Here is a 23134-nt window from a genome sequence, read left to right on the forward strand (position 1 = left end):
ACTGTATGTGGGCTTGCATAGTCTCAGTGTTCCCCACAGCACCAGCGCACTGTCCCCATTTTATACCCGGGGCATGCAGAGAGGTGAGGTGCCATGCCTGCTTCACACTCGTCTGACAGTGGCAGAGATGACCCTAATCCATACCCTCCTGCCATTGAGCCCCCCTCTGCATTGCCCCATGATCCGGCCTGAGGGTTGGCAGTGACAGCTATAGGGACTTGCCCAATGTCACTCACTGTGTCTGTCCGTGAAACCCGAGATGGGGGCAGGGAGAGGGAGTGAGGAGGCCACACACCATCAGGCTTTCTCTCTGCCTTCCCCACAGGGCTCTGGGAGGGACATTTGCTCTGTTCCTGTGGGGAACTCAGGCAACCCTGTCCCGCTGCTCTTGCTCTGGGCACCCAGCCTGAGGGCCAAGAGGCACACGCCAGAACACTCGCCTCAGTCAGGGAACTCCTGGGGACATCCTAATGAACAGGGTGGTGTACAAACCAGCATCTCCCCTAGACACGGGCCAATGAGAGGTCAGCAATTAGGAAACTGGCCCAGGGCCAAGATCCAGCACAGAACCACAGCAGGGCTTCCCGGTTCCTTCCTCCATTCTTCCACCGGTTCCTTCCTCCATTCACTCATGCCCTCTTTCAGTTGCTGTTTAAGCAACGACTCCCTGCCAGACCTCCCAGCAACACCTCACTAGTTGCTGAGGGTGGGGCTACCCTAAGGGGTATGAGCAGAGATCAGAGCTACTAGGAAGGAGGTCCTTGCCCTGGGGTGAACACTGTGAGCTGTGGCATCTCATAGCATCTCAATGCTACCCATCCAATGTCCATAGCACGTACATTTTGGGCGGGATCTCCTTTGAGCACTGGCTCCCAGCTGGTGTATCCACACAGAGGCCCTGCCCTGCCTCCAGGGCCTTCAACTGCCCTGTAGGGAGGGTGCCCTGTTTCTCATTCCTGGGAACCTAGCTCTTGACCATTCCCTCCTGGCTGTGGGGAGCAGCGGTCCACTCGCTTCAGGAGATGCCAGTGGAGTTATGATGTCCCGGCCCCATGCAACCTGATGATTCAGATGCCAGCTGCCCCCTACCTCCTGCCCTGGTGGCCCAGCCGCCAGTCCCTGTTTCTACCCTGTTCCATCCTCTGCTCCTGCTTTGCAGAAAATCCACTCCCTCGAGAGCACCTGTGCTCCAGGGGAAGCGTTACCTCTCAGCTTGGACATCCCTGTTCCATGTCACCGTTCCCTCACAGTTGTGTCACCATCAGGTTACTGCCCGGGTCACCCTTACTGCTTATCTTCAGGTAGCCAGTGCTCAGCCTGGATCCTCCCTCCATTCCCGGGTCTCCCCAAGCCACGCACTCCTCCTCTTTAAAGGGGAATTGATCTCTGGATGTCCACCCTGGCCCACTCAGAATGACAAGGTGAGAGAGGAAGGGGCCCATAAGGACTAGCAGGACTAGCAGAACTAGGGCACTAGCAGGACCTTGACCTGTAGCTCTGAAGTTCAGGGGCCATGACTTTCAGTTGACCAGCTCCCAGGTTCCCCAGCACCCCAGGCCTGGTAATAGACTTGGCTGGGGCCAGGGAGAGAAATGGAGCCAAGTACCAAGTAAAGGGCAGAGAGGCTCCAAGCCAGAGACCCCACACCGCATACAGCTACACTGGTTCAAAGGCACATCCAAATCACCATTAATGCCACCATGAACAGGTGAGCAGGAGAATTCTCATTATCTGCCAAGAATGAGATCATTTGACAGGGTCTCATGAATTTACCTTCCTCAAGTCTACACACAAGGATGTTGTCAGTGAAGGGGCCCAAAGGTGGTCCTTGGTGTCAGCCAGAGTCCAGGCCATACTTTAGTGTGTTCCTGATATGTCTAGCTTCCAGAGTGCCCACTGCCTAGGGAGCTGTGGACCACTGTGGAAGCACCACCTCCTGCTTTTGCTGGGTCTGTGGAGTGAGGGTACAGGGAGCAAAGGGGACCCTCCTCTGTGCACCCCACTCTGTGTCCCCTCATCCATGTCAACCCTGGCAAAGTCAAAGGCCTACGGGGCTGGGGAGGAGCAGCAGACTAGTGGTAAATTGGTCATCTCTCAGTCCCTGGTTGCCCTAAAGGCCTGACCCTATTCTCAGGGCCTTCCTTCTAAGGAAGGCCAGGTAGTTCTCCTGGACCATGGTCTCTGTCACGAGGGAGCAGGGTGAGGGTGGGCCACTTTTCTCTGTGACTATACCAGTTGGCCCTGATCCATGGGGACAAAGGGAAAATGAGAGACCCACAGCCTGAGGAGGGGGAGGAGAGGGGAAAGACATTTCCAACATGAGCTTAATGAGCTGGAGAGTGGGGACCAGGAACTCACACCTGGCTGGGCTCCAGCCACCTTCAGGCTCAGGGAAGTGAAGGTGGAAGGGGCCAGTAAGGCGGGCAACGGGGCAGGTGCTCTGTGTCTGACTGGAGAGGCAGGTGTTGGCAGTAAGGTGAGAGCAAGAATATTGACCCAAGGGTCAGCATATCCTAAAAGAGGTTTGTGTTTTAAAAGGAACAAAAAGAATCATGCAGCTGAACGTGGGTGTGAGCATGCACACGCGCCGTCTGGTTCAGCTGGATCACCCCAGGTCACAGGTTCTCCAGAGATGCTTGTCCCTTGCCTCACCTGGATAGTCTCCAGATGTTCCTCAATGGCTGAATCTTCTTTTCTACTCAGACAAATAATTAGCATCTACCTTTTTAAAGATATCTTCAGAGATGATTTCTGACCTGGTTTTAAGAAGCAAAATATGAAAGTCTGTTGCCGAGTTTAACACAAAGCCTTCGGCCGCCCGTCTTCCCAGGCCCATAGCAGGGACTTCTCATGTGAGAGATGAGCCATGATAGGGCGAAGGGAGAAGCAGGAGGGAAGAAGTGTCCTCAGAGACCCAACCACCAGAGGAAGCCCCTCTGGGGAGACAGGGAAGAGAGTGGCAGAGGGCAGCACTCCACTTCTCTGAAGCAGAGAATTCTCTTCTCTCCTGGGGACTGGGGACATGCAGGGAGGGAGTCTGAGCTCATGGAGCCTTAAAGAAGCCACACACCAGTGCACTGCGGCACCATACCATCCAGCAGGGGCCACCTGACGAGCTGCAGGTTCAGGGTGACTTCTGGAGGATGTGGTGGCTTAACAGAGGCCCAAGGGCATTTGGTGAAGAGGACCTTGGTGAACTCTCAAGGGTGTCCTGGGACCTGAGGAGGTGTGTCCTAGTACTGGAAAGGTGGCCCAAGATTGCACAAGGCCACTAGGGGTCTCATGCAGGACAGGTGGGCTCTGTGACATGTCCTGCTTTCTAGAGTCCTTAAAGTACCTCCACAGCAAAAGGCACAGTCAGCAGCACTGGGCCTGAGGTCAGGGCCACCTACACTCTCCATCCCACGGCGCCCCCTGACCTCTGAGTCTCAGTTCCTTGGCTGTGCACTGGGGACATGCAAAGTAAGCACAGCATGTGGTGGGGGTGCACTCCATGGTGGAACCGATTTGGGACTTTCCAGAGCTTCCCCCAGTAGGTGCCTTCTGCCAGCAAGCATGCCACCCAGGCTAAGGCTGGGCAGGAGGAGAAAAACCTCCCCAAATGGCATCTCAGTTGCGGTGGGTGGGCAGACTGGAATGAAGTTGTTTCCACCAGCCCTCGTTGGCCTCCAGGGTGGTGCTGCCTTGTGGAGCGGGTCCTCTGAAGGGTGCTGCTGGGGTTGGTCCTGGCATTGCTAGGGGCATCGAGGAGGGGGCGGGATCAATTTCTGCCCTGTGTGAGGTTTCCTGATGAGCTTAGCTCATGGAATCGCCTGCTGCCCTTAGGGAGACACCAGAAAAGTGGAGTCATGGTTGGCAGCGACAGATCTCCACGCCTGCTACCCCACGCAGTTTGGGGTGGTTTTTTGTTGTTTGGTGGTTTGGTTTTGGTACTGGAAATTGAACTCAGGGGTGCTTAACCACTGAGTCACATCCCCAGCCCTTTTTTATATTTTATTTAAAGACAGGGTCTCGCAGAGTTGCCCAGGGCCTCCTTAATTTGCAGCGACTAGCTTTGCACTCTCCATCCTCCTGCCTCAGCCAACTGAGCTGCTGAGATTATTACAGGCATGTGCCACTGCACCTGGCTACCCCACACAGTTTTAAAGATACACATTTCCTTCCTTGGGGTCAGAGGACTCTGGACAATGCCCCAGTTTTGCCAGGCCCAAGGTGCCTCCCAAGACCCATACTCTACAGTATTTCAGAAGAATTAGGCCAACCTCTGGAGTGAGGGGTGCCCTGGGCTGCCGCACAGCTGTTTGAGTGGCCATGCTCAGGTGACTGACAGGACCTCATGCCCTCTGCCCCGACACCTGTGCCCAAGGCCTGACACCAGCTCTCGTGGCTGCCTGCCCTCCCCAAGGTCATCTCTGATCACCTGGCTTTGATGAGGCTGCTCCGCCCAGTGCCCTGACATGGCAGCCCCGATGGATGAGTTGCCAAGTTCTTGACTACTTTCCCCCAAAGATGCCATCTCTTGCTTCTCCCCCTTAGCTCCCAGTGCTAGAGTCTGGCAAGCGAGGCTCCCTGAGGCTCCTCTGAGAAGAGTGGGCAAGAGTGGCTGGTCCTCTGGTTCCAGAGGCTCATACTTACCCTGTTCTTAGCTAGGCCAGTCAAGGCTGAGCCAGGCCAGCCAGTGCTGCTTCGCGGAAGCTGAGAAACTTCTTCCCGTGGCTTCTCTGCCTGGCACCCACAAATCCTGCATAGCTGGTACCTCGAAGGTGGACAGGACTCTCCTGCCTGTGTCTGTCCTTCCCTCTGCCTGTCTAACTCCGCACACCAGATTTCTGGACTTCTCACTACACGGGGGAGGATGGCTGCTCACAGCCCCCGGGTTTATATGCAGTAGCTTCACCCAGCCAGTGAACCTGATGCCCGGCCTCTCTGATCTAGGTCCTCATTGCCGGCAGAGAAAACCTGGCTTGGATTTGCCTGTTGTTCTGTCCATTCAGCTATCCAAGGGGTGGGGACAGGTAGTACCAGTGAGGTTCCTAGGGAGCTACCCAGTGAATCAGGGACATCGCCCAGAGAAGGAAAGACAGGTGGCTCACAAGGGAACAAAGGTCCTTCAAACAGTGCTGCAAGAAGGGCTGTCCCAAGGCCCAGCAGAGGTCAGGGTGACGCTCCCTGCCTACAGACGAGGGAGACCGTCAGACAGGGGCCAGGACGAGCCTTGCCTGATGATCCCGGCCTCCAGTCTAGGGCTTGCCTGGGAGGTCAGCGTGGTTGATGGACAGCACGCCTGGGCCCCTCCCCTGGCGCACTCCACCCAGGTTCGGTGGACTTGGGACAGGAGCTGGGGGGTGGAGCCCTGCCTCTGCTAAGACCAAGGTTCCTGAGGCCTCACAGTGGCTGGGATCCAAGGCTTCTCTCTGCTCCTCTGCTCCCTAGACTGGAGCAAAGACCCAGGGATTTAGCAAATGTAATCCTTGTGATGCCTACTGCCTAATCGCACCTAGGAAATGATGCCTTGGCCAGTCTGAGTGCCCTGGCTGCTGCCACCTCAGCAGCCTGCTCATGCTCCCTCTTCCTCAAGGTGTGACCTTGGGCAAGTGCCTCCTCCTCTCTGAGCCTCAGATTCTTTATCTGTGAGGCAGGGATCACAGTGCCACTCACAGTATTGTAGGGTCGTGGGATAAGGAATGAATATTACTAAGCATGTCGCCTAGACCTTCATCCCACCACCACCACCACCACCACCATGACATCATCACCATCTCTCCAGCCCTCCTGGGACCAAGATGCTCCCGCTGGTTGCAGTTACATCCTCCTCAGAACAACTTCCCATGCACCCCTCAGTTGCCTGCTCGCACCCCTCACCCTCAGCTCCATTCTGGAGAAGGGACAGTCCAACTGGCCTTCTGAGGACACATTGTGTTGAGCCACATGTCCCCAGAATGATGCTAGGAAAGGTGCCTGTGGCCCTGGAGTGGGAGCAGCCACAAGAAAGCCCAGGACTTCTGTGCTTCACCAGGCGCCCCCGCCTGTTCGCCCTGCCATCTCTGGCCCTGAACAGCCCATAATGGATCTTCTCAGAGCAGGGTGGAGGTCAGGCCATCTGGCGCCTGTGGCTGAGGCTCCTGGCTGTGCGGTGCCAGCCTACCAGGCCAGCTGGAGCCACCTGCCCAACGCTGCCACCCACAGCTTACAGGGATGGAAAGCTGGCCACCACTCCAACTCTGTCCTCCTAAGAGCAGACCCTGGAAAAAGGTTGCCATCCTGTTGCCCTTCCAGGCTTGGTGCTGCCACCCCAGCTGCAGGGAGAGCAGGACGTGGCTTCCACAGTCTGGAGCAGCGAGTGACCCAGGCAGGCTTTGGCCACATGCCAACACAGCCTTCTCTGAGCACTCATTTTTTCACCTCCAGTAACAGGCCAGCGGGGTGGGACAGTGGTGGCTGTCCTTGAGCCTCCTTGAGCCTCGGTTGTGAGAACTGCACCCCTGGCAGGGTAGAGTGAGTCCTGGTGGAAGTCCTTAAACAGCAGTGAGCAGCTGGCTGCAAAAGCCCCAGGAGAATACTCCATCCTGTCCCCAGGTAGGATAGGGGACCTGGCAGGCGCCCCAGCCCAGGAGATCCTTGGGCCTAAGAACTCGGTGGCTGCACAGCCTCACAGACGCTGGCACAACCCAGTCACAGAGCGAGCTGCAGGGGAGACCATGGTGGCATGCCTGTGAGTGGAATGCCAGGAAGGCCCCCCCATAAAGCAGCCATGAGCCTGGCCTGTGTAGGCCCCTCCGCGACCCCCGCCTCTCCCCGCACCGACGGCTCAGGCAGACCTGGGTTCGCAGCCTGCTTAGTGAGGCTTGTGCCACCATCAGGTGCCTCACATTGCTGAGCCTCAGTTTCCCTCCGCGTAGGGAGACAGGCGTGCTTAAACAGAGCTTCAGGGAGTGAGTACGAAGACCTGCCCGCGCAAACGCCACCACCCTGGGCTCCTTGTTCTCAGGAGCAACCCCAGCGAGCCACAGCATCCTGCCAGTCCCCTACAGGCTGGCTGCCCGCTCCTCGGGGAGGGGCCTGAGGAAGGACTGCTTACAGGGCCAGACTGGCTGGAAGGTGTGGATCTCAGGCCTTCATCCACAAGGGTCACCAGCGGAAGACACCGCCATGGGCCGTCTCGCAGAAGCAGGAAGAATGATAGCAGGAGGGTGGCAGCACTGCCCACCCTGAGAGTCAGCTGGTGGCTGTGGACAGTCCTGTCGTGACTCACGGTCCTGGGGCATGAGGAGTGGGTGGAGGGAAGGGCCAGAGGACTAGCTCTGGGAAGGCGGCACCACCCAAGTTCAGGCAGGCTGCAGTTCTGAGTGGGAAGCCACATTAGAGGAGGAGACATCCCTGGGCAGCTGATAAAGCCACAAAAAACAGAACCGTAGGAACATTCATTGTCGTACTCCTCTCATAACAAATCCAGGGTGATGGCTGGGGAGGAGAGTGGCGCTGGGCCACCTGCTGCAGCCCCCTGGACAGCACCGTGCAGCAGAGGCTTGAGACCTGTTGCACTGCTGCACTCGGAGGTGAGGTGCTGAGGCTTGAGGGTTCACTGCTGGCAGATCAGAGTGGCCATGGTCCTCTCACTGGGTCTCACTCACACCCTTCCTCCCAACCCTCTACGGTGGACGAGATGGGGCAACTGGGCCTGAGGGCTGGGGTTAGGCGCCCAGGCCTCTCATTTGTGCCACAGCTCATGGTAGGGCAGGGTCAGCCTAGGACCATCAAGAAACCCATTGCAGTGAAGACTGGGGGCCAAGCACAAGCTGTGGCCTGTCATCACCTAAAGAAGAGGGGCTGGTGGGCCAAAGAGGGGTGCTGGAGCAGCCATCCAGATGGCCAGCAGACTTCTACCAGCCCTGAACTTGGGCGCTGGACAGTGGACCCAATAACCATCAGAAACAATATGTCCTCTGCTGGAGGGCGAGGCCCTGAGCTCAGCAATGGTGTGAGGCACCACAGCAGGCTACGAGGGTGCCCACCGGGATCCACAGGCGGCTAGTGCCCCAGGGCCAGTGCCGAGGCTGGTGTGGACTACTGGGAATATTTGGAAAGGAAGTAGGGACCTTGTCTGACTTTATACAGGAAGCTACATTGTCATCTGGCCCATGGGCAAAGAAACGGCTGGAGTACGCTGCAGGGGTGAGGAGAAGCTGGCCCACAAGTGGATTTGGGGAATGAGTCTCTAAAATGGAAAAGAATACAGAGAGGGGGAGGCCAAGCTCCCCCCCCCCAGAAAGGGTCACAGTTGAGAGAAATGCCAGCTGAAGGCCCTGGAGAGGTCCTGGCACTCGGGCTCTGGAATGCTGATCAGGTCACAGAGCCAATCTGCAGGGACGGTTGAAGCCAGCAGAGGAGGCCATCCAGAGGAGAAGACTTACCAGACAGCGGGATCCAGCTGTGTCCTGGTGAATGGGGATGCTGCCCAATGTGCAAGACCACCCACAGTCTGTGCCCGCACACCCTTGGAACATGGACCTACCGTGCGCTGCACGGGCCGCGGTGTTCTATGTCAGACAGGACAGCCCTGCACTGGAGTGACTGGGAAAGGGCTAAGGAAATAGTCACCTGAAGACTTGGGGACTTTCCTGGATGGGGACCCTGAGGGGTGTGTGCTTGCTGACCGAGATTGGGGAGGTGGGAGTGCTCCAGATGTGCCCCACATGTGCTTGCAGCGCAAATGAGGAGTCGGGAGGAGGCTGACCCACATAGTTTGAGGTACTCTGAAGTCTGGTCTTTCCAGGCCATCGCTAAAATTCACCCCTTTTCCTTTGAAGCAGGGGACGTCTCTATGCCACACTGGGGCCCAACTGGCGGGTTCCAGTTCGGAATTCTCCCAGAACCCGGAGCTGTGTGTACAGGTATTCATTTGTTCACTTATTCATAGCTTTAGGGTGCAAACCTCTGCGCCAGAGGCTGTGAAGGAGATAGACACAGTCTCTGCATCCGCGATGCACTGCCAGGCGCACTGATGATCCCAGAGGAGGTGCGAGGCCATCTGGGGAGAGGAGCGGGGTAACCCAGATTGGAAAAAGTATAGGAATTGGTAAAATAACGGAGGGAGATGAGTGTGCTGCCAGTCAGAGAGCCTGGGGGTGGGACTATGAGACTGGGAGGGCAGGTGACCGAGTGGAGGAAAGGCTGTGTTGTGCATGGAGGCACAGGTGAGACTGGAGAGTGGGCAGAGCCACGTCCAGCAGTAGCAGGTGGGGGGCACTTGGTGCAGGACTGGGCTGTGTGGAGAGGAAGCAGATGGGGAAAGCACCAGGCAGTGGTCCAGAGGAAGGTGCACTGGCCTGGGGGAGCAGGGGGCAGCTGGCAGCTGGACGGGGGTGGGAGGACAGCCAGACTTCATTAGGACCTGGGATCAGCACATGCTTGGGATCGATCAGGTTGTGTGTGGCGAGTATGAGAGGAGACACGCCTCAGGCTTCTGGCTCGAGCAGCAGGCAGCAGGCTAGGGGAAGGCAGGGAGGGTGAGGTGTCTCTGGGACTTCCAATGAGCAGAAGCATGCAGATCTGGAGTGCAGGATGAGGCCAGGCTGGCCATGCCCTCCATCGTCACTACCCACGTGTGGTGCCTGATCCACAAGTGAGCGGGTGAAGGAGGAACCTGGAGGAAAAGCGTCAGGGGACCGTATGTGGGAACTCCTCTCCCTCCTTTCCACTCCACCCTCCGCTCCCATGTGCTGCAGCACTCCTGCGGCACAGAGGGGGGCCACCAGAGCTGCGGCTGCAAGGCCTCATGTTCCTCAGGTGGAGGAAGCACACAGGCGCCAGACCCCCAGAGCAGCCAGGAGGAAGCATGGCAGAGGTGTCCCCTGGAGAGGGTGGGCTGCTGCTGGGACTGGGTCATGGGACACTTGGTGACAAGCCTAGAGCTCTGCAGCCTGTACGAGGACAAGGAGGTTGGAGCTCTCGGCTGTGGGCGCCCCCTCTGCTCCCTTGCCCTCCTTGCCCTAGCTTGGCCCAGCACTCGTGAGCCCTCTGGCCTGTGGGAACATCATGGACTCACCCAGGGCACCAAGGGCCCCGTGAGTGTGCCTGGCCTCAGCTGTTCTGGCCAAGTCTGAATGGTGGTCTCCCCTCAGCCCCACCAGCCCATGCACCTGTACCCTGGGGAGCTCAGCAGCTGTGCCCACCATGGAGGGGCCTCTGAGGAGGAAGACCCTGCTCAAGGAAGGACGGAAGCCCGCAGTAAGTCAGGAACACATCTGTTGGAAGCAGTACGGGCAGCAGTGAGCAGCTTGAGTCTAGGAACCTGCCAACCAGGCTTCCATCCTGGCCAAGTCACAAAGTAGGCAAGGGTCTCAGTGTCCACTTCTGTAACCTGGACCAGATTGTGCCCCTTCCTGAAGGCCATATGTGGCTGAGTGGCTGCACACAGAGAGCATGGGTGAGCCAGAGCTGTGGTGATGGGCAGAGACCCCTGGTGTGGGATGCTCTCAGAACCCAGGATGCTGAGTGGCCCAGAGCACATCCCTTGCTCTGCAGCATCTCCATATGCAGAACCCCTCCCTCCCTGGCAGCATCTAAGATGGTGGAGGAAAGCACAGGGACCAGGCATCAGGAGGCCTTTGGCTGGACTCAGAGGTCACGTGATGCAGAGCAGCCAGCTCCTTGGGGACATAGTCTTCCTTCCAGGGTGGGGTATTTGCTTTACCTTTGCAGAACCAAAAGCCCCCACTGGAGTGTTTTTTCCCAGACCAAGGAGCAGAGTGCCCTGAGCAAGGAATTGCATCTTCACCCTGGAGACACAGAAGCAGGCCTGTGGCGGGGCCCTGCAGCCACTCGGTCTCCTCCCAAACTGTTCACTGCAGGTGTTAAGCTTCTTCTAGTCAGGGGCTTGGCATGTCTGTATTTCAAACATGCTTTTCCCAGGACCCTCTGTGTTCAGGGCAATGGAACAAGTAGGAACGGGGCCCTGGCCTGCCCTCAAGAAGGTGAAGAAAGGAAGGCCACGTGAGGCAACAGAAGAGGGCTGCGAGAAAAGCCCCTCCTCTTCTCCTAGTGGCATTGCCAGAGGGTGGTGGCAGGCGGCAGGGAAGAGAGGAAACCTGTGCTGGCATTGATGGAGGTGGCTGGGCCACTCTGTCCCCACCCTATGTCATCTCTCTGCCTCCCCTTGCTTTGCAGCTGTCATCATGGACCAGGTACTGGGTCATACTCTCAGGATCCACCCTCCTGTACTACGGAGCCAAGTCCTTGAGGGGCACAGACAGAAAACACGTAAGTCAGGTGGAGAGGACTCCCACGCCAGACTTCGTTCAGTGGGGCGCCTCTGTGAGTTGCAGGGGCGGATGGGAGGGAAGTGGCCTGGCCCAGGTAGGCCTCCCGGCTCTCTCTTGCTCCCCTCCAGTATAAATCCACACCTGGCAAAAAGGTCTCCATCGTGGGCTGGATGGTACAACTGCCTGACGACCCTGAGCACCCCGACATCTTCCAGCTGAATAACCCTGACAAAGGTAGGCAGCGGCTGGCCTGACACCTGCGGCTCCCCGACTGCACTCCGGCCCAAGGTGCATCTCAAAGCCCAGGACCTTCGAGGCTGCATTTCTCCTTTGTGTGAGGTTCAGTGTGGCCCACAAGTTCCCTTGTTAGTCCACAAAGCTGCTTAGACCACAGCTGGTGTGTCCTTTGAGCAATGGTTGCAGGAATTGGGTTTCGTGATTTTGCCTGGGGCTACTGAGGCCCCTCTCCTGGAGCTGTAGCCTCAGGATCTTGGAATAAATAACAGTGCTAGGTGAGGCAGGACTGTGGGGCTGGGAGGATCTTGGGTTTGGGTCATTTCAGGGACCCCTGACTTGACTATAACCACAGGACTCTGGCTGTCCGGGTCCAAGGTCAACTCAGAAAAGAATTCTGCAACTTCCAAAAACTCCAGACCCTGTGATTTGTCTCCAAGAGAAATCGAAGATATTTTCATACCATGTGTCATTTGTACATATCTCAAAACATCATTTTTGTTCATCTTTGAAACAGCACAGTGTCAGACCTGCCACTAGATCTATTATCAGTGTGTTAATATAGCAGCATGCATAGAATTACATTACTCAGCTTGTTTGAAGGTGGTTTTGATATCTACCAATGATTTTCTTTGTATTATATTTTGTACATTTAAAATAATAATTCTAAGAAGGGGTACACAGGCTTTGCCAGACAGCCAAGGGCACCAGTGCCCCAATATGGCCAAGCCTGGTCCAAAGGAGCATGGGAGTCTGCCTCCCCTGCCAGCTCCCGCTCATCCAGGTCTGCTCCTGGTGTCCCCTACTTCAGCCACCCCATGCCTATTTACCTTTACACTGTCGCAGGTGACCCTCCCATGTGTCCCTCTTCTCAACCAGTGCTTTCTCTGCCCATTAGGCAATGTTTACAAGTTTCAGACGGGCTCCCGATTCCACGCAATACTGTGGCACAAGCATTTGGATGACGCGTGTAAGAGCAACAGGCCTCAGGTAAAGTCCACTGCATCCTCTCCCACCCTGGGCACTCAGCTCCTTAGAAAATAGGGCTCCATTCCTTCCTCAAAGCCATCAGCTCTGCTCCTGGGCACCCTCCCTGTGTCAGCATTTTCCCTTGGGACCAGCCACCCCTTCTTAGCTTAGAACAAAGCCCAGCTCCAGATTAGAACTTTGAATCTGGTTCCTGTGTCTTTCCCATGAAAGGAAATGCCACAGGAACATCCACTGGAGGAAGGTGAGGTGGCAGATGTGACATCAGTCAAGGATCGTGTTCCCACATCTATTTAGGTCATCCCCCAAAAGTCCACTTCTTGGGAATACGCCACACTGACAAACGGGCTCCCTGCCAGTCACCCTTGGGAATAACAGTAATGGCTAAGTTGCTGAGGGCCAGCCATGTGCCCAGCACGCTGCTGATGAATGGGGACTCCGGTAATGAAGTGTATCCCTCTGCCCCCACTGTCACCCATCTCCTCACCACCTGTTACACAAATGCTTCACATGCAGGAGTTGGCCAAGTCCTCCCACAGACCTGTGAGGTAGCTTTTCTTACTATCTCTATTTAACACTGAGGGTCTCGAGGCTCATAAAGTAACAGACGTGGGGTATGGTGGTGCAGGCCTGTGATCCTAGTGACTCAGGCTGCCTGAGGCATGAGGATTGCAAGTTCAAGACCAGCCCAGGCAACTTAGCAAGACCCTGTCTCAAAATAAAAATAATAAGGACTGAGGATATAGCTCAGTGGTAAATCACCCCTGGGTTCTATCCCCAGAACCAAAAAGAAAGGAGCAAAGGAACGAAGGGAGGGACAGAAGCAGGGAGGGAGGGGCAGACACTTGTTCAAGGCCCCACAGTTAGCAAACCAAGGGCTGGGGTCTGGTCCACAGCACCTGCCTCTGGATTCTGACCGTGCTGGTCTGGGCTCTCGCACCTCCACTTCCCTGGGAGCACCTGTAACTGGGAGCATAGCTAGCCAGTCAGGCCTGGGACACATGAGGCTGCCTCCACATTCCACACCAGATGGGGGCGCATCAGTGCTTCTGTCCCAAAGCACCCCTGTCAGGAGGGACATGGGGACATGGGATCCCTCTCCTCAGTCTCTCGAGGAGAGAGGATAGGGTGTGGAATAGCTAGTGGTAGCTTCCAGGAGGAAAGGCTGCTGATGACTGGAGGCAGACAAGAAGCCGGCAGCAGCTCCACAGCCTGCAGGGTCCTCAGCAAAGCCAAGCTCACCTAGGCATTTGGGACTAGGGGGACAGGGACACAGCACAGCCAGACTTCTCAGCTCCTCAGAGTGTCTCTTGTAAACAGAGCGAGGTCCCTAGTGGCAGGTCCTTGGGCTCTGCACTCAGCTTGGTCCCACTGAGGATTTTCATCTGTAATGTAGATGAGGACACACGAGAGAAGCTGATTGAGATTGTCCGTGTTAAGAAACTGGAAAGCAGAACTAGCAGAACATCCTCAACAAATGGAAGCAACAGGACAAGACTAAATCAAGGATAAACTTGAGGCAGCACAGGGAGGCCCCAAATAAACTGCACTGGAGTCCCTTGACTCACCTGTGGGACTGCTAGGGACGTGCTTACCCATGTCCTTAAAGATGTCTATTAAAAAATGTTCACTGTAGCATTGTTCTTGATAAAAACAAACAAACAAATAACAACAACGAACAAAATACCTGGAACCCTCTGACCCATAGCAGATTCCTTTTGCACAACCCTCGATAGCAATCTGTGTGCCATCCCTGAAGGAAGCCCCAGGTATAAGCAGTATAGGGAAGGGCAGGAACATGGGAAGGCTTAGTCTTGTTTGTACTGAGGTATGCATGCAATCCCAGCTACTCAGGAGACTGAGGCAGGAAGATCACAAGGTCATGGTCAGCCATAGGGGAAGAGGGCTGCGGGTAGAGCACTTGCCTAGCACACAAGGCCCTGGGTTCAATCCCCAGCACTGAAAAAAAATATATTGTATGTATGTTTGTATATGCATGTATGTTTGTATATGTATGTATGTTTGTATATGCATGTATGTTTGTATATGCATGTATGTTTGTATATGTATGTGTGTTTGTATATGCATGTATGTTTGTATATGCATGTGTGTTTGTATATGCATGTATGTTTGTATATGCATGTAGACTTTCTACAGTGAAATACAGGACATTAGCATTCTGAAGTTTCCAGAGTGTTTACTTCCCCCTCCCCCAACAATACTGGGGGTTAAAGCCAGGGATTCAGACATGCTCGGCAAGTGCTCTGCCACCGGGCTGTATCTCCAGCTCAGTTTGTGTGTATTTTGTACATTAGAGCAACATAATTGCCCATCTCCACAATGGGAAGACCAGTGGTTTGGCTTGATGGTTGTTGGAAGGCAACCCAAAGGGAATAAGTTGTCAAGATTCAAACCAAGTGACCACCACCTCAAACTGCATTGAGAAAGGAAGAGCTGGACCTGGAGCCACTGTGGCCTCCTCCACACTGGTTACCCCAGGTGTTTCTGAGCGCCAAGAAGAACATAGCACACTGATGCCCACCCGCCACACACAGGTTTCCCTATGATTTGTGTACAGAAGGCCAGGGGGCTCCAGGTCCAACGGGAACTGCAGCCCTGCAGTGGGCTGCCTAGGTGGGCTGCCTAGGTGGGCATGGGGGAAGAGGCAGGGCCCTGGTCTCCCCCAGGCACAGCAGGGAGAACCCTAGACTAAGGACCCGTTGTCCTTCTTTTGGGAGCAGTCGGCAGGTGGCAGCAGCTGCTCAGTGGGCAGTGGAGGCTTAGAAAAAACCATGGGGCAGAGCTAGCCTTTGTGGGGTCACACATGTTAGCAAATGCACCGTACCTGGCAAGCCTCTGCCACTTTGAAGTACTTTTGTCCAATATTCAGACCTAGAGGTGAGGACATTTTCTTTTTTTCCTTTCTATTTCTAATTTGCTTCCCATCAAGTAGTCCCATAGTGCTGTATGTAATAGTAAGAGGTCAGCAACAACGTAAATACTCAACATCAGGGGATTATTTAGATGAGTCACAGTGTATCCCTGCAAAGGAAGGAAGGGAGAGCATGAAAGGGTGTCACAGGAGATGCAGCTGTCCACGTGGACTCTCAGCCACTAGACTGCATTCTATTTTGCATTTCTCAAGATTGTTTTACTGACACTGAATCCACTTAAACCTTATTTATAACATGTGTAAGATGCAAACAACAGCAGAATGAACACCCACAAGTCCACCTCCCAGCCAAAATGCAGAGCCCTCCAGGCCCCAGAGCCCTGCCCTCCCCCAGTGCCTCTTCCTGATTCTCTCCCTCCACCCTCACCCCATAGCTCTGCTCCAGCTGTGTCTTTTTTTTCATTCACTGTGATGGGGAGAGTGACCCCAGGGCGGGCATCCATGCTAGCTACACCTCCCACCCTCCTTCATGATTTTAGAACATGCATTTGATTATCTTCATGTATTGTCTGGGTACATATTTAAAGCATTTTTATGACTAGAACCAGAAGTGCGCATGTCTTCTGCGACTTGCTCTTTTACCACACAGTCCTAAGACTCATCAGTGTTAGCGTGTGTAGCTGTCATTCATTTATTTGTGCTGGTTTTTCTATCAGTTCTGCTGTCAGTCATCACAGGAATGACTTCCAGCCTTTTGTTCCTATGAGAACGCTGTTGCGAACATTCTTGTAACTGTCTCCTGGTATGTAGGAATGCATTTTTTTCCTGATTGATCATTTTGACCAAATTGTCACCAACATGTGTTTGTTTTGTTTGTTTATTAATTGGTACTGGGGATTGAACCCAGGAATTCTCTACCCCTGAGCCACATTCCTAGCCCCTTTTTATCTTTCATTTTAAGACAGGTTCTCACTAAATTGCTCAGGGCTTCACTAAGCTGCTGAGGCTGGTCTCAATCTTGGGATCCTCCTGCCTCAGTCTCCCATGTCGCTGGAATTACAGGTGTGGGCCACTGCAAGATATATATATATATATATATATATATATATATATATATATATATATATATATATATATGACATTGCTTCTAATAAAATCTCTTGGAGCCCACAGCAATGCCAGAGAAGAAAGTCCAAGTCTGGGGGTCTGGAGACAGCTTTGGGGACAGGGGCAACATTCTGACATTGAGGTCAGTGGTCCCCCCAATAAAGGGGGCTAGGACCTTGTCCTGGACACAGCTATGGAAAGGCCTTGGGGTTCTCAGCATCCACACACTTCCTCCTTCTCTTGTGCTTCCACTTGCCATCCCTTAATGACCCACACCCTGAGGCTGGTCCCCTCCAAAGGCATACACTCCATTCCTTCAGGGTTTGTCTTCCTCACCCCAAACCCAGTTTTATTTTGATCAGAGCATAATGGCTGAGAATGTGGCCTTAGGATCTTAGCCCTACTTCTTACTTGCTATGGACTTAAACCCTCTGAACCTCAGTTTCTTGTCTTTGTTATGGAGATGCTTCTGGCACCTATCTCGTAGGATTGCCATAAGGACTTGAGAACACGATGCATATGAAGCATTCAGAGCAGTACCCAGCACACGGGGATCGCATGACACGTGGCAGCTGCTATCATTGCCCTGCCCCATCCCCACCTGCCCTGTGCATTAACAGATTTCCCCTAGAGACCAACCTGTCCCTTCTGAGGATTGAAACTTTGACAAGAAGCTGAGCTTTCTTTTCTAGGTACCTGCAAACCTTATGTCATTTGAATAAGTCTCTGCAGGACTTGGCGTGACTGCAAAGGCTTCTGGGAGCCCAGACTGGGCCTGGTGGAAAAAGATCAATCCTGGGCACAGGCTGTGAGCCAGGGCACTGGGAGCCTCACAGCCAGACTCAGGGGACGCGTGCTTCAGCCTCACAGTCCCAGAGGGCTCCCTAAGTGCTGGATCCACCTGTCAATCCCCAGCGACTCTCATGACTCTCATCCTGCAGCACCACCTCACAGGGTGGTTGTTGGACCCAGACTGCACACCTGAGTCCCCTTTCTGGGCCCTTGTCGTCCACCAGCTGCTTCTGCAACAGAGCGCATTTGGCCCATGTTGGGTTCTCCTGCTTTCTGCTGACACAGTGGACAGCATTAACCTGTGAAAGGGTCAGAGAGTGGGACAGGCTGCGGGACAGGCTCGTTACACCCCAAGTGCATGGGGCTGCTCACCCACAGGGCTGCCTCAGATTTTGTACAACCCCCCAAAGCGTCCTCTGCGTGTGTGCCGTACATGTGTGCGTGCGAGTGAGTGTGAACTCTTCGAGAAACATGCATTTTGGCACAAGACTTGTGACATCACACACTTCATTCGCTTTGAGGGCCTGCTTTAACCTTCAGTCATAGCCTTGTCCACCAAGAAAGATCAGAGTGGGAGCCCCAGTGTCAAGGCTCCCTCACATTCTCTCACTGTAAACAAACAATGCCTTAAATCGTGTCTTGCTTTCTGTTCCTATGGGTGCTATTCATCTGGAAGGCCGGCTTCCTGGGCCCCAGGGCCCTTCCAGGCCTTGTTGCTGTCAACCCTTTCAAGCAGGAACCGGCTCAGGACGGTGGACTGGGCTGCTGGCCTGCTTGCTTCCTCCCGTAGCCTCTGCTAGCAGGGCCTGGGGCCCCTCTCACTCCCCTGCTCCTGCCATGCCTGCATGGGAAGTTGTGACGCGTTCTCCTGGTGTCCTCAGAAGCAGCTCAGAGGCCGCCATGCTCACAGTGATCGGCTGCCCAGAAGCCCCTTCACACCAACCTCCCCCACAGGGCAGGCTATGCTCGCTGCCATCCCACCCCTTGGCCTCCACTGCCAGGGTGGGCCCACCAGGATTCCTGACCATGCTGGGAGCTGAGTGACACTGAGGCCTTAAGCTCCCCTAGTCTTGCCCCCAAATGCAGTCACCAGCAAGTTCTCCATCACCCAAGTCCAAGGGCACAACTGTGGATGACCATCTGAGAGCCCTGGGGAGCAAATGGTCCAGCCTCTGCGTTTGGCTAAGAGTTCTTCCCATGAACAACGGCCTTTATCTGTCATGCTCTGTCATAATTTAAAGTGATTTTTATTTTACACAAATATATTTTTATTCAAAATTAATTGTGTTTTATCATCATAGCCTGTCTCCCTCTCTCTCTCTCTTCTTTAACCTGAATATCTGTATCCTGAGAGGGAAACCCTGAAATGGTTTTCTGAAAGAGACTGAATTTCTGGGTCTATTGCTATCATGGTATCAAAATTCACTTCAACCAGGCATCAAACTGCTCTGAGGAGTTTCCTAGCAAGAAGCTTCACAACACCTTAACCAGTACACTGTAATAGGTCAAAATGACATCCACCAACGGCCCCACCACTGTACTTTGATCAAATGGTGATGACTCTGAAAATCTGAATGTGTCACTGAGGGAGTATTGTCATCAGGGTGATACTTTGTGCTGGAGCCCGACTGCTCAGAAGCTCACCTGCCTTTGGAGCAGAGACTGGATATTTTCATGCCAAAAGGAACTCCAGATGGTAATGTCGGTGCCATCAGATCTTGGCTGCAGTCTTGCATGTCCACCCATACCCCAGGTCTGAGTGTGTGCACGTAGACTCTTCAAGTTGATGTCTAGAGGCTGAGTGACAAGGCCAAGTGCTGCAGGCACCTCCGACCAGAGCCATGCAGGGGTCTCGCTTTGACCTACATCAAACCTGATCCTACCTGTTAACTTCTGAAAGGTCTTCAGCTGGGATGAAAGTGCAAGAACAGAACACTGGCTGCATATTTTCCTGGTTTCCCCTCTTCACACTACCCTGGCTTTTCACATATGAAATACAGCAGATGCCAAACCCCAGAATTTCAGGCTCGACTAAACCAAATTGTTTTCTCTCCTTTACAGATTCTTCTTCCCCTTCACAGATGTTTTCTTCTGAGCTAATTTGAAAGAGCACAATCACAATTTTTTTCAAAGCATTTAGTCTATTCACTAGTTGAGAATGATCCCACATCCCCTCCCAGAATCATTTCTCACCTTGGACTCTTGAAGAATCAGTTTGGACTGATTGGCAAAAGCCAATCTTGTTGGCAACAGTCTTGTAGGACTGGTAAGAGCCCTGAACAGACCAGAAGAGTCCTGTAGATGTAGCTGAAATATACTCGATTCTCCAACCAGGGATTTAGGCCAGGCACGTGAGTTCAGTGCTGATTGTCTTCCCAGTGCTAGCCTGTCCCACAAACCAGGCACAGACCACACAGGGGGAATCCTCGGGCGGATTCTCACCCTAGAGGGAAGAGTTTCTGGTTTTTGCTCCTGTCTGACTGTCCATAGTGCACAAATACTTGTGAACCCACTGAAGGTCTTATGTCTTGCATGCATATACTGTAAATTTTCTTAAGGCAAACAAATTGTGGCCAAAATGAAAGTTGTAGAATGCAGTCTACATACTGGAGTAGGCAGCTAGTAGCATTACGATGTCCCAAGAACAATCCACGCAGCTCACCCTGCATACTTTCTGACCCTCAGTTGAACACATTCTGAATCTCAAGGTCAGCTAAGTGCATTCTGGCAACTGGAATGCTTTGTGGAGATGGGTTTGGTCGAGAGCCGTAGAAACATTGTTCTGAATGTGCCCAGGGTGAACGCAGCACCCCACACCCTTATGGTTCAGTCTCCTGTCAGACAGAGGTGCTGAATACTTGAAGGAATCCTTGAGGAAAGAACCTGATTGCCAACTGATTTCTAAAGCATTTCTTTTCCTTACCAAGAGAGCCAGTGTTTCTGCCTTTACCTTGCTCTCACTTCCTGAGCCCAGAAAGGTGTATCTTTAAGGATGCCATATTTCAGGTGGAATATGGTCTGTGAAAATGGGGAGCCATTTGCAAGCCAAACCTGCTTTATTCCTGGGTGGGGTCCAGAGTGCTGCACCCACATTGCTGACACTCACCGTCACCAGGTGAACATCACCAAAAACAGAGTCTTGCTGCTCTTCTGTGACTCCATAAATGACTTTAATCAACCCTACATCATTATTGAAATATTGGGTGATTTCATGTTTTAAAAACAAAAACTGTTAGAGGCCCTTTGAAATGAGTTTCTCTTCATAAAATCTCCATTCATTCATTTATTCATTCATTCATCTCTCTCGTGAGTGCTTCCCACGCGCCAGGCTCTACCCAGGGTAGGAACGACTGAAAACGAGACAGATCGAATCTCCCTCAATGGGACTGACCACTCCATGAACAAATGATCCCCATCTCATGCATCTCCTTGGGGAAGACCCCACTTCTCCCCTAATCCTGGGTACAAACCCTGTGCACAGATTCTTCCAGAAAGGCTTCAAAAGTCCCCAGAGACTGAACAGCTGTACTCTGTGAGTTCCATCACAATGAGGACTAGCTGGAGTCTGCACTAGAGGGCACTTGGCTCAGAACAGCTAGGCACAGAGCTGTGGCTGAGTATACAGAGGACTCCAAAGGCAGAATGAGAGAGTAAGGTCAGAACGTCTACAGAGCTTATGTGATGGGCTTTCATCTTTAACTTCAGTGTTAAATTCAAGTACAGTATGAGCAAGAGCTGTATTTTCCTGGCCGTGGAGACCTTGTATCATGGATGTTGGTCCACCTCATAGCCCTCTGTTGAACAAGTGTGTTTACTCCACAGGCAGCCCCGAAATCCCCTTACAGCAGTGCAGAAGATACATCCGTTCATTTTGTAACCACCAGTCTCTATCCATTTCTGAATGACTGTGACCATTCAGTAACAAAATGATAGAAATTAATTTATTAGTATAGTGTAATCTTTAATAAATTTCGTGCCAAAATGCATGGTTTTCCACTTAGCATTCAAAATGTTGCATAGAAAGTAGTTTTCAATTTCTTATGTATTCTTCTAAGTGGGTTGAAAATCAGTTTCTACATTTTAGTTCATTTCTTGTTAAATCCGTTGCATTCTCCCAGGCTGTCTTTTTTTCCAGCAGATTCCTGCATGCAGTTGTGTAAAGACTTTCTCTAATACTTGTGAATTGTCTCATCTGCAATAACCACTGAACATCAGCCCTCTATGGGATTCTTTAGATTTTTGGTGAAGTATTTTGTTACCTCAGTCTTGTATCAAGTTGCTGTATTTTTCAGCTTGTTACACTGATAATAATTGTTTCACTAATTAAATACTTTAATGTACAGACATCTTTGTTTACTTTGAAATTAAATGTGTTTTCCAATGAATATTGCTCTATTTATTAAAATCACACACATTCATTCACATGACAAACAGTTACTGTGCCAGATACAACATGAAGGAGGTATGGGGCACTCAGAGCAAAGCTGAGTAACTAGAACATAAATAGGATTTTTTGGGAGCTGTACCCTCAGAAAGTGACAGGGACAGTGCTGTGGGCACTGAGGAGAAGAAGGCAGGAGAGCTGGAGACCTTAGAGGGCAATGGGCACTTGAAAACTCAGTTCAGAGACCACAGAAAACATGGAAGCCAGGGTGGGGGCAGGGCAGCAGAAACGAGGAGCAGGGTGAAAAAGAGGGAAAGCAGCAGGATCTCACTGAGTAAAGGATCACGGGAGTCGTGGGTCTAAGTCTGAAAGGAGAAGATCATGATGCTAGACAAAAACACAAAAACTAAACCAAAATCCACTCTAGCTTGCTTAAAAGACTGTCTTAAAAGGGCTGTCTTGTGGAAACCTGGGGCAAGGACCAAGGGAATCTCAAGAGGGGCTGGAAGGAGAAATGGAAAGCTCTTGATACATCTCTCCCTCTCTCATGGGAGCTCCCCGAGTCGCCCCTCCAGGCATCCCCGTCCTTCTGCTTCCAGACTGTCTTCTCTGCTTGAATGTGCATTAACAAGGGAGGCCGCGCCAGAGGAGAGGCAAGGGAAAGTCACTTAGGGAGTGCTCCAGGGAGTGCCATGATCCACGCTGATGGGATCCCCTGGCTCTGCCTGCCTCAGTGCCTGGTCAGTGCCTTCCAACGCTGCTGTTGTCTAAGCAAAGGTCCTCAGGGTGTGCTCCACCATGCTAGTTCCAGGCCAGCATGGTCACACCTTCCTAACTGCGACAAGGCTTCGCTTGCTGAAGTAGCCATAGTTTACTTCTTCCCATGATCTAGATGACACAGTAATCCCCAGCTTTACCCAGATGGGTCCCCGTCCTCAGCCAGTGTCCAAGGGCTCTGAGACGACCTATCTAATTTGGGGAGGAAGTAAGCACAGCTGTCACAAAGTGGGAAAGTGATTAAATCAAAACTTGAACCCACGACGGCTAGCCTGCAAAGCTCCAGCCCCTCACCCTGACTGAGTCCGGTGCCACAAACAGCCCCCGGGAGAGACACCACCGATCCTCGCTGGACCGAGCGATCCGAGCTAGCGCAGGCTTCACAGAGGAACGCCTGTTTAGCCAGAAAGGCGGTCCCGTGCAGGCAACGTGCTAGGAGAGGTGAGCGAGGCGGCGTGGGTGGGGCTGGGGCGGGGCGGGGGCGGGGTCCGCCGGACAGGAGGGTCTGGGCAGAGAAGAGGCGGGGCTCCAGCGCTGCGGTCATGCCTGTGGGCGGGACGCCGGGAAGGGCGGCCCCGAAAGGGGGCGGTGCTACGACAGGGGCCTGGAAAGACTGAGGCGAGGCGGGGCCGGGCAGCGACGCTGAGGGAGCGGTGCTGCGGTGTGAGGGCAGGGGCCGCGCGGGCGCTCAGTAGCTAA

The 23134-nt window shown here is 53.3% G+C and overlaps 1 protein-coding gene across 15 annotated transcripts in view; it reads left to right on the forward strand.

Moving 5' to 3' along the window:
- RALGPS1 (Ral GEF with PH domain and SH3 binding motif 1) overlaps positions 1 to 21618 on the forward strand; it is a 265526-nt gene extending 243908 nt beyond the window's left edge. For 8 of the 15 annotated variants that reach the window (XM_079112919.1, XM_079112914.1, XM_079112915.1 and 5 more), the window contains 5 exons: positions 8808 to 8891; positions 10122 to 10227; positions 11167 to 11259; positions 11390 to 11495; positions 12394 to 13293. In XM_079112919.1, the coding sequence (XP_078969045.1) occupies positions 8808 to 8891; positions 10122 to 10227; positions 11167 to 11259; positions 11390 to 11495; positions 12394 to 12539 (535 nt within the window). In that variant the 3' untranslated portion in view covers positions 12540 to 13293. Of the gene's footprint in view, positions 1 to 8807; positions 8892 to 10121; positions 10228 to 11166; positions 11260 to 11389; positions 11496 to 12393; positions 13294 to 13878; positions 14485 to 14628; positions 16445 to 17174 lie in introns of those variants that run through there. The other 7 variants (XM_079112923.1, XM_079112917.1, XM_079112922.1 and 4 more) reach the window with 4 other exon arrangements.
- Positions 21619 to 23134: the final 1516 nt, after the last annotated feature.

This window comes from Sciurus vulgaris, assembly GCF_902686455.1.
Source record: "Sciurus vulgaris genome assembly, chromosome: 15".
NCBI lineage: Eukaryota > Metazoa > Chordata > Mammalia > Rodentia > Sciuridae > Sciurus > Sciurus vulgaris.